The sequence below is a fragment of the Scophthalmus maximus genome, chromosome 18 (genome assembly GCF_022379125.1).
Source record: "Scophthalmus maximus strain ysfricsl-2021 chromosome 18, ASM2237912v1, whole genome shotgun sequence".
NCBI lineage: Eukaryota > Metazoa > Chordata > Actinopteri > Pleuronectiformes > Scophthalmidae > Scophthalmus > Scophthalmus maximus.
Window position 1 is genome coordinate 9,650,915 of NC_061532.1, and position 11,938 is coordinate 9,662,852.

Below are 11,938 nucleotides of genomic sequence, written 5' to 3' on the forward strand. Positions count from 1 at the left end.
CCATAATCCAATAGAGAATATAGTCATTTGTAAATGAGTTGACTTTTTTGTAGAGACGCTCTGATGATCTCGTTTCCTCTTCACATCATCACAGCTACATTTCCCAAGACCCCATGACAAGCCGACAGTTACTTTGGTTTCATCTTAGCAACAGTAACAGAGGACCTGCTGTTTGGGAGAGAGGAGGAGGGGGGGAGGACAAAGACGAGAAACGGTGATATCAGAAAAACAGAAGAGCATCTTAGAATAGATGATGTTGTGGAGAGCTCCCAGCAATTAACAGAAATGTGAATTTGCACACTCTGCTTACATCACACGAACCCACCAGAAGAGATGATATGTGGCATACAAGTGGATATCCACCTGAGGCTCGTGGTTTTGCTGATCTGCCATGGCAGCAGACAGGACTTCAGCTGCAAGAAGAGGATGCAAGAAGTTTGCAGACTGAAACAGCCCGGGAACAAGAGTTAAACATCACTGTTATGACATGAAGAAACATGGTAATGCATTGTAAAGGTAAGGGACTTTTTTTGTGGTGCATCTATGGTAAAACTATAAGTGTTGGATCTGCACTCTTCACCCTGGAGTGGAATGAGATTATGCACTGAAATGTTTTTTGACTCATGTGGATGACTTTTTTTTTCTTCTTCTTTTTTGCACCATCAAAAGCTCAGTTGATATAAGTAGAACAGAGATGGGACACATCGCAGCTTCTCTTTGGATCGTGTCGTTCCGCGCACGACGTGTCACATGAGTCGAGAGGGTCCCCTCGATCGAACCCACATGTCTGCGAACCGGGTCCACGCCGCAGACGCGGAGCCGTCCGCGGGGTGCTCCGCGCAGGCCCCCGGCGAGCCGGGTCACGGAGCGCGCCGCGCGCGGGAGGTGACCGCGCTGCGGGCCAGCTGCTGCCGCTGCCTGCCGCGCGCGGCGCGCCTCGCCTTCGCGCCCGAGTCGCTGGAGCGGCTGTACCAGGGCTACTTCCGGCGCCAGAGGCAGGACAACCTGCTGGTGCTGGCGATGTTCGCCGCTCTGTTCAACGGCTTCGTCATCGCCATGTGCGCGGCGGCGTACACCGAGGACAAGCTGGCCATGGTGGTGGTGGCGGCGGCGGGGCTGGCCGCGGACGTCGCCCTTTACGCGCTGTGCCGGTGCCAGAAGCTCCCCGAGTCGCCCGTCTCCCGCGGGGCAGTGCCGTACGTGCTGTGGCTGATGGTCACCGTGCACGTGTTGTGTTACATGGAGCTGAACCACGGGCGATCCCCTCACGCCAGCGACTCGGTGGGCTGGCAGGCCTTCTTCAGCTTCTCCAGCTTCCTGACGCTGCCCCTGAACCTGGCGCCCCTGCTGCTGCTCACGGCCCTCTCCTCCGCCCTGCACACCCTGGTGTTAGGGGTGACCGTCGCCCAGAGGTTCGACGGCCACCTGCAGGGGCCCATGCTGGTCAGACAGGTAAATGTTCTGCATCGGAGTGACGTGACAGATGGTGGGCGAGGCCAAGAGTGTCACACAGTGATGTGAAGAGATGGGGATGGAGGCGCAGTGGGGCGAGGAAATGTGTTCAGTGAATCATGTTTATTCTGTTCCACCTTTACCTCAATTTGTTGCCCCCTTGCACCATCAGGGTTTGAAATTATTCCTGGAAAACGAGTCTGTAGTCCAAGTGATGACAACTCTTGTGCACGCAAGGTCATGACCTTTGACAACATGTCCGTAGCTGACAACAATGCCTCAACAACTGAATAAATCTGTTTCTGAATATGTTTAAGTCAGAAATACACAGTTACTTAATCCGATGACATGATCTCGAAATCGGCAACATTTTAATTTAAAGGTTTTTTTAGATTTTGACTCTTGAATGCAGATAACACATCTTGTTTCCACAAAGTGTCATTCAGCTCACATGACCCGCCACATACGGACACAAACGCACATCCTCTCTTCCTCTCTTAGCTTTTGGCCAACAACATGCTGTACCTGTGTGCAGCCATGGTGGGTGTGATGTCGTACTACATGGCAGACAGGAAATACAGAACTGCCTTTTTGGAGGCACGTCAGTCACTGGAGGTCAAACTCACTCTGGAGGAGCAGAGTACCCAGCAGGTACGTGGGGCGCACGCACACGCACACACACGCACAGACACACACACACACACACACACACACACACATACCCGTGTGTTCTTTTCTTAATGAGAAATGATACTCTCATTTCCACACACTGTACACACAGATGTACGCCTGTGAGGTGGAACACACTGTGCTGCCTAATTATGGTGTGTTTTGCACAGTGCAGGGCTAATAGGTTGATTAGAGAGACGGTTGTTTTCACCTGCAGAGACACCGTCGGGGACCTGACACGGTGCCGTTACCTTGCAGTCAGTGACAACAACCTTTAGCAAAATTGTGCGAAAGATATGATAAGATATCTCCATGATGCTCCAATCTCACCCTTTTATCTCTTTTTTGTATCTCTGTTTTATTATTTCATACTTTTCCTCCTGTCCTCCCTCCCGCTGCTCCCCTTCTGTTTTCTGACATGCTGTTCATGGTTCATTTTCTAATCATCTTTATTGACGAGTACAGAGGTTATCATTTTCCCCTCTCAAACATGAGACCAGGGTTGAAGGAGTGAAGACACAAGTTAAGGCTTCAATAGTCTAAACTGTTTTCCTTTCACAGCCATTTCATGCTATTATGTGTTTTTTTTCTTATTTTCATGCCACAGGGGAGCCGCTAGTTGGAAATGAATCCACTGCTTCAATTCATTGAAGTCAAAGATAATGTAACCTACTGTCTCCAACCTTGATTATATTAATTTAATTCTTCTACACTCGCCTCAGTTCTTTCCGTGCTCCTGACTTTGACAATCTGTGGAGTAAAGAGAGCAGTACCTGTGAGATCTGTTCAGGCGGGGATGGAAAAGACGGTGAAGTGGTGATATGTAGACAACGGTTGAGAGAAAGAAAGAAACAGAGAGAGACAGCGGAGGTGGAATTCCCAAACTGCCTTTTAACTGCGGGGTTCTGGGATGAGACAGATAGGAGCAGCCGACCAGAACGCGCCTGACCATTTGACAGGATCTCATGAGGATCCCTTCACTGCGAGAGTCATGCTATGTGCACGCACGGGGCAATTTATTCTGTGCCTGTCATTGCCGAACATGACAAATCTCACACTCCTCGACTGTGTGTCTCCACGTAGGAGGAATTATTACTGTCCATCCTGCCCAAACATATCGCTGATGAGATGCTGCAGGGCATGAAGAACCAGGCCATGCAAAAGGAAGTTCAGCAGCAACAGTTCAACACGATGTACATGTACCGCCATGAAAACGTCAGGTCGGGTTCACAAAATCTGCCTTTATTCTGGGGGGGGTCAGGATGCTATGAGGACGTTTTTGTAACTTTTTTATGTTTTACATTGCAACATTTGCACTTTCGCTGCAGTATCCTGTTTGCCGACATCGTGGGCTTCACCCAGCTGTCCTCGGCCTGTAGCGCCCAGGAGCTTGTGAAGCTGCTGAATGAACTGTTTGCACGCTTTGATAAACTGGCAGAAGTGAGTATCCGTTCGTATTTCAACGTATTTTCTTCTGTGCTTATCTGTCCACCTCTTGTCAAAAAAAAACCTTGTCACATTTGATGAAGACAATCAGGACTATATGATTTTGAATGATGAATATGCCATTTTTTCCACTTTATTTATATTACGCTGCTTCTTAAACTTGAGGTATTTTTGTAACGTGTCATTTAAATCAGCACGTCTGGCCTCATCTTTTTCAGGAACATCACCAACTGAGGATTAAGATTCTTGGCGACTGCTACTATTGTATCTGTGGTCTTCCTGACTTCAGAGAGGACCACGCAGCCTGCTCCATAATGATGGGCCTCGCAATGGTGGAAGCCATCTCGTAAGTGGTGACTTTACTTTCACGGTTTGGTGAAAAAAAGTCACAAAGTATGGACGGTATTTATTTCTATGACATCAGGTATCCACAATTATTGTCAAGGAGAAGATATAGTTACACAATCTTAGAGTATGAAGGGATGAAAATGAAGAGGGATGGGAATGCATAATTAGCAAAGTTATCAAAGTTGTACATTTGGATTAAGAAGAGGACAGCGAGATTCTATTGGAACGATAGTCTCATAATGACTTCAAAGACACCATATTGATCTTCTGATTTTCCCTCTTGTTCCAGCTACGTGCGAGACAAGACTAAAACCGATGTGGACATGCGTGTGGGCGTCCACACCGGCACCGTGCTGGGAGGAGTGCTCGGTCAGAAGAGGTGGCAGTTTGATGTTTGGTCCACAGATGTCACTGTAGCCAATAAGATGGAGTCTGGAGGGATTCCTGGGTAAGAGAGCAATACTTTGGCCTATCGTTATGGCAAACGGTCAAATTCCTTTATGTGTTTCATTTTAAAAGGTGTGTGCCTGCGTGTGTGTGTGCGCTACACAGGAGAGTGCATGTGTCCCAGAGCACCAAGGACAGTCTGCAAGGAGAATATGAACTGGAGCCGGGGAATGGTGGAGAGAGGTGCGAGTACCTGCTGGAGAAAGGCATCGACACTTACTTGGTTCAAGTGGCAAAACAGGTGGCGAACGGGCTTAATGGAACTGTGAGTGGTTTCAGCGCCGTTCTCATTTTATTTCTCAGGAAAATGTCCATGTTCCATGTTGAGTCCAGTTTCTTTGAATCAAAAACACAGTATTTCCAGTCTATCTTAAAGAAATTTACTTTTTATTTATCCTTATATCTTTACTCATGTAACATTAGCAACTGTTTCGCCTGCTTCTCCTGCCTCAGACGACCGGCAGATTGACCAACAGAAATTCAAACCAGTTGATCAACACGACAACAAGCAATGGAAACGCAGCCTCACCCCAGTCCACGCCCACCGAGTCTCAACAGGAGGTGAAGTACACAGATGTATTAAATCACTGTCTAGAATAGAATAGAAACACACAGTACCATAAAAATGTACAGATATTTTTGAAAAAAAAAATCTCATACAGTAAGAACACCTGATAATCTGACCCTTGTCTGATCTGTGTCTTTGTAATTCTCAGAAGAATAAGATGGTCGAGGAGCAGGTCATCAACAGACGACTGCAGCAGGAGCTGCTGGAGAGAGAAACTCGACAAATGTAAGAAAACAGGACACGTCGAAAAAAGGCCTAAGAAGAGCAGAGGAGGGTGACTGCAGCATTAGAAGAACTTTAAAGGAGACAAATGTTCTCAGTTATGAAACAATAAACCCTGTGTTTCTCACAGAATGAAGGACCATCAGATCAACCTTGTATCGTTGTGTTTTGTGGACGGCGTGTTGGAGGAACATTACTCTTCTGAGAAGGAGAAACGAAGTGGAGCGGCCTTCTGCTGCTGCATGATAGTGCTCTGCTTCATCACGACAATGCAGGTGTTCATAGATCCACTGTGAGTTTGCACATATGACCTTTATAAATTGATTCAATTCACAACTGATATGGAAGCTAAATCCATACAGACGTTGAAATTCTCATATGAACCAGTCCCACCTCTGACTTGAACATTAATTAACCTAAACTGTATTGTGTGTTTTGCTGGGGGAAGTTTGTTTGTGAGAAAAGGTGAGAATTTGACTGGAAATGTGTCTTCTTGTTCTAGGTTGACTGTGAACTATGTGACTTTCGTAATAGGGGAGCTGCTGTTGCTAATCCTTACAGTGTGCTCCCTGGCTGCCATTTTCCCCAGGGTGAGAAAGCAAAAAAGTGTCTATGATTGTGGTGATGGGAAGCAACTGTACAATCGCTGAAAATTGTATTTGTGATTCATGATTGGTATTAAAGCTTTTCTGAAAATGTGATAATGATGTTTGCTGCTCGCAGATGTTCTCCAAGAGGTTGGTGTCTTTCTCAATGTGGATTGATCGCACCCGGTGGGCGAGAAACACGTGGGCCATGGCAGCCATATTTGTTCTAACCATGGCTGTGATCGCTGACATGGTGAGGCATGACCAAATTCTGATACACTGTGTGTGTCTGGGTGAGTTTTTTGAATGGGCAACATGGCCAAATATTTTCTTTGTTATATGTGGCACAAAAGAAAGAAATATATTTCGATAGAAAGGTGTTATAGTGTTGTGATATAGCAGCTGCTCTTGATATTTAATTGAGAGAGGATTTATTCATTAAATAACTAGATGGAAATATATGTTGTTTCAAATCCAGTTCTTATCAAAAATCTGAAATTGAATTGATGCAAAAATCTCATAAATCAAACGTAGGCATCCTTGTATACGGTATGTCATCATCATATCGCCCAACACGTGTGTGTGTGCGCGCGTCCCTTCAGCTGTGTGTCGCCTCGTCGTCTTCATCAAACTATCACTGGCTTTTATGTGTCTGACTACATGTTCCCAGTGGGCTCCATTAGTTGTCTGTCTTGCTGCCTGTTGGTTCATGTGGCACGGCCCCACAGGAGCAGCCTGTTACACACACTGCTGCCTTCCATGTCTGACAGCAATAGAGGACGCCAAAGTGAACATTCATTTCTCTGGCTTAGCTGCCATGTTGAGGCGACAGTCACACTTTGAAAAAAATGATTGGAAAAAGTTGAAAGAGTGGCGAAATAATAACCAACACTTCTTATATTAAATCTACTAAGTATATTCTAAATGTGTCTTTGTGTCTTTAGGAAGGAAATGTACTTAATGCAGCAACGAACTTTGAATTTGAATCCTCATGCTGCGTGCCCACTTGAATGCACTGGGTTTACAAATCATCTCTGTGGCTCTGAACCTGGCTTCATCCAATTAATCCTGTTTTCCCCACTTGCATCAAATGAAACTAATTGTATCCCGGTTAGTGAAAAGCGAGCTCCATTACTGAAAATGACTCACTCTCTTTCTTTTTGATGTTGCAGTTAAGTTGCGGCCCGCCGTCCCTTTGGGTCTTCAACGGTACCTCTGTCGCCACCTTGGAGACACTGGGCGACCAAAGCTGTGCAGAAAATCCAAAGCACTATAGCTTCATGGCTGTGATGTCACTCATCGCAACTGCCATGTTGGTACAGGTCAGCCATCTGATTAAACTGGGCCTCATGGTGCTGGTCGTGACAGCAACAGGAGCTGTGAATATCTACAGCTGGCGAGACATTTATGACCTGTATGACTATATACAGTTAGCCTCCTACAGGTGAGAAGTAGGTGAAAGAGATCGATGAATAGTGGATTTTTATGTACATTTTAAAAAGATAAATAAATATAGATGAATCGATTATGATAAGCAAGGAGATGAAGAGTCTAGGTTAATGTTTTTGGTGTTGCTGAGATATAAGTTACATAAGATATGTGTAGAAAGCAAAAAATTTAGTTTCTGTTGTTGTTTAATTGATCTCCATTTGTGTTTTCTAGAACATCAATAGTGCCATCTAAGTACCTCATGACCATAATGATTATTGTGATGATGATTGGTTTCTACTTCTTCGCCCGCCAAGTGAGTCACTGTCCTGCACACTCACACAGTGTCACACTACAATGTTGACCCATAGCCCGTCTGATATGGATGGATGGATGGATGGACGGACGGTTTTCTCTCTGAGGGTCCTGCTCGCTCACTCCCTTGTTTTCCATGGTGTGTGTGCAGCTGGAGCATCAGTCCAGAAAGCTGTTCCTGTGGAAGATCGGTATCCGTGACCAGAAGGAGAAAGTGTTTGAGATGAGACGCTGGAACGAAGCACTGGTCACAAACATGCTGCCCGAACATGTGGCCAAACACTTCCTGGGCACTAAGAAGAGAGATGAGGTACGTATGAGTTACGGAATAAGTTAGATATGTTGGTGTTTGGGGGAAGTGAGGATAAGCACTGTGCAATGCATATATTTAGCAGCACACATGAAACACACATAGATACAATGCCAAGACCATGAAATAAGGGGGTCCAGATGGTAGAAACTAAAACTGTTTGCATAAAGCAGTGGTGGATAAACTTTGTCCTTTTACCCTCCTTTAAGGGCCATAAGAAGTTATTAAACACATATCTCACTAACTTCTCTCTAATTTGATGACTGGAATTACTCTTCTTTGGCGAGGTGTCTGATGTCAGATTTAAGTGATGATGATATATAACAGTTTGTCCCAAAGATCTCGCAGGGCTTCCTGTGTGGTTATTTTGCTGTAGACATTACCCTTCCAATTGAATACATTTTTAAACAGAGATACAAGATGGATAAAACATTGTAATCATCGTCTTTTCGCCCTAAAATCAAGTGGCTTTCCCAGAGATGAGAGGGACATTGCTGGCTTCCTGGGGTGGGGCATCCTGCGAGACAGTTTGACCCAGCCCATAAGATATTTCATAAATACAGAAATACAAAAAACATAACAGCAATGCGATAAAAGAAAATTTGACCCCTTTCAGCTATAGGCCTGTCTGGTCATGGCCAAGGTGAACGACACATCTAGCGGATAACATGTCAGCTCTTAACATGCATCATGGCGTCAGTCAAAAAAAAAAAATAGATACGAAATGTCGCACTGTTCAATAGAAAAGGACAAGATATTGTAAAACACTAGATAGTGTGTCTGGTTTGAGGGCAACACAGTAGCAGTGGTGAAAAAGGCCACGCTTAAATATCGCTACAGCTGAAAACATGCAGCTAAAATGGATGAACTTCAAGGACAAATATGATTAGATAAAGTTAATACTGTTCATTGGAGTTTGGGCGCTTAATCAAGCAGCTTTCTCAAGAACACAGTCTCACAGAGACAATATTATACAGGCAAGTTTAGTGGTTAGCTTAGTGAGCAAGTAGCCAAGCAGTTATTCAGAACTAGACTTTGTGATGGAGCCTTGTTGCTGCTCCAGAGCTGCTCAAACATAGTAACATTGTTCCAAAGTGTAAGAACTGTCATAGAACGGATTACGTGCGATGAAAACAACAAAAGTAGCATCATCATCACACACATCTGACGTCAGACGCCTCTCCAAAGCCATTGCAATATAGAGTATAGTGTGATATGTGTTCTATAATTTAGTATGCCCCTCAAAGAATGTTGTAAAAATTGAAATGGCCCTTGATAGGAAAAAGGTTCCCTATACCCATCATACACCATGTATGTATTACTCCCAAATGTCATTTTATTGTCTAGTATAGTTCCCAAATACTATAGTCAGGAGAAGGGTAAGAACATATAAGATCAATGCACATGAGCAGGACCATGAGAATTTTCCTTGCTGTGTTACTATTACTGTATCATCATTGAACTTCACAACAGTCATTTCCACTTACACCTTAATCATTAACTAATCTGAATCATTTTAAGCAACAACATTTACTGTGGGTAATGGCTATATGTGTCACCAGTGCCATCTTGTGGTTTATCTCATAATTACATTTTAGTGCTCTGGTGATTGCTAATAATGATCTCTATTAAAGAAAAACAATATAAAAACAGCATACTAACATCTCCATTCATTATTCATAGGAGCTGTACAGTCAGTCTTATGATGAAATAGGTGTGATGTTTGCTTCCATCCCCAACTTTTCTGACTTCTACACTGAGGAAAACATCAACAATGGAGGCCTTGAATGCCTCCGGATTCTCAATGAGATCATCTCCGACTTTGACAGCGTGAGTTCTGGCAGTATTTCTACAGCTGGCTGCATATATTGAGATTAAACCGTACTCATCTCATGTGACATCATGTTGGGGACAAACTGCAGAGGTTTAGGGACCAATGACCCTCGTAGTCTATGTGATTTCCACTTTCTTCAACAGTTACTGGACAGAGACGAGTTCCGCTTCATCACTAAGATCAAGACAATAGGAAGCACCTACATGGCTGCATCAGGACTCACCCCAGAGAGCAACACCAATGGATACAGCAACCGCAAGGTTCTACACCTTCAATCTTACAAATACACCTTGTTGCATGAAACAATATCAGCTGCCACAGCTTTATCGCAACTGGAGCCGTTAATGTTCATGATCATGCAAAATATATACTGTTTGTCCACAGCCAGAGGACCAATCACTGATTGAGCGCTGGCAGCACCTCGCTGACCTGGCAGACTTTGCCTTAGCTATGAAAGTCACCCTCAACAACCTCAACAAACAGTCCTTCAACAACTTCATGCTCCGAATCGGTCAGTGTCTGTCAGTCAGTCAGTCAGTCAGTCAGACAGTCAGTCAGACAGACAGTCAGTCATGGTCATGTTTATGTTTCCATGCCGATCCCTCTCAGGTCTGAACAAGGGCGGAGTTCTTGCTGGTGTGATTGGAGCTCGTAAACCTCACTATGACATCTGGGGCAACACAGTCAATGTGGCCAGCAGAATGGAGTCCACTGGAGTGATGGGAAACATCCAGGTAGTGCACACACACACAAGCAGATATACAACACACTACTTTCTTACTTTATGCTCCTTTTTAAACTCTCTTATTTTTCCCTCAGGTGGTGGAGGACTGCTACGATATCTTGAAGGAGTATGGCTTCCGCTTTGTCCGAAGAGGGCCCATATTTGTCAAAGGGAAAGGGGAGCTGCTGACCTTCTTCATGAAAGGCAAAGACAAACCCAGTAGCAATGGTGGTCCGGTGACCACTGCCCTTCCACACCAAGCTGGGGGCGTATCTTGACTATTTTCACCCCAGGAAATTCCATTAACAGGCTTAAGGATAAGCCTGGGCAGAAAGACTATTTCACTCCGCATCTCTCATACACACAGATCATTGACCTATTATCTTTTTCATACATACAGTAGCAATGTAAAGCTTATGGAAGTAGACCAACACAACAAAACAGTACTATTATGAGGATTATAATTGTGAAATACCATTTCAAGATTTTGTAGTTGCACATAATTCAGGAATACAGTTGAAAATCTCACACACCTTTTGCATGAAAGATTGTATCACTTTGCACTTCATTGATAGGGTGCTATGTAGAAATTACTTTACTTTGTTGTTTAACCTCAATCCCAGGTTTTGTAAAATAATTTAGGTTGTACAATGTGTTCATACTGTGTTAATAAAAAATGTTTGCACTATGTTTGAATTTTTTTATTTATTTTTGTTTGATTTCTCAAATATTAAAGAAACAAAATATACATTTTAAATCATGACATGTAGGATTTGTAATTACATTCTGTTTTGCTGAAGAAATATGAATTAATTACCTATGCCAATAACAATGAAGGCATTCATTGCTTATTCATTCATTTAGTCTGATTGGTCATTTGTACTGATTAGTGTGATAATTAATCCACTTATGAATTCAGTGGAATTTTCTAAGGCCACTTGATTCTTGTTTATTCATTCATTGAATCATTGATTCATTTGCACACAGGGCATGCAAATATAAATCTAAACACTTGTAACTCAACTCTCAGCTTTTAAAGCAACAGCTTCACAGTAATTACACCAGGTTGAGAAAAGATTTCAGATTGTGCAGATTTTCCAATGCACATCAGACACTGATTGAGTGTGTATATGAATACCCTTGGTCCCGAGGATAATTTCAATTATTGGCATTGAAATACTGTCTCCAAGAGCTCTGTGGCAAGTGGTAACAGTGGAGGACGTCATAGCCAGAGCAGATGGCCGAGTGTGGACTGCAGTCGTCCAAGTGAAGGAGCGGACCTACACTTGCCCTGTGGTGTGGCTCAGCAGACTGCCCACTTTATCCCAGGACTCTACTAGGACATAGTGGAGGTTTGACTGATATCAAATTTGGAGGTTCTATAGGTTTTGAAGGCTCTATACAGGTCTATTGTTGAGCTACAGTATTTTGTTAGATACAGTTGGGTGCATTTCATTTTGTGTTGTTTATGCCCTTCTTGAATACCAAATGCTTGTTGTTTAGTGAGGAACTGTCATTTGTTGCACAAATTGAATGTTCATTCAATCGTTAATTGAAATGCTATCACATTGTCCCCGTGGATGCAAAG

At 43.8% G+C, this 11,938-nt stretch overlaps 1 protein-coding gene across 1 annotated transcript; it reads left to right on the plus strand.

Annotated features, from left to right (window-relative positions):
- Positions 1–671: 671 nt before the first annotated feature.
- On the plus strand, positions 672–11,040 carry LOC118290427 (adenylate cyclase type 3-like). The gene is made up of 20 exons (XM_035618100.2): positions 672–1,452; positions 1,954–2,103; positions 3,205–3,341; positions 3,450–3,561; positions 3,786–3,913; positions 4,205–4,363; positions 4,468–4,627; positions 4,816–4,923; positions 5,079–5,155; positions 5,283–5,444; positions 5,655–5,742; positions 5,876–5,992; positions 6,912–7,183; positions 7,402–7,483; positions 7,634–7,792; positions 9,476–9,622; positions 9,770–9,886; positions 10,011–10,137; positions 10,236–10,360; positions 10,446–11,040. The coding sequence occupies exons 1-20, from the start codon at positions 751–753 to the stop codon at positions 10,626–10,628; spliced, it is 3,312 nt and encodes a 1,103-aa protein (XP_035473993.2). The 5' UTR covers positions 672–750; the 3' UTR covers positions 10,629–11,040.
- Positions 11,041–11,938: the final 898 nt, after the last annotated feature.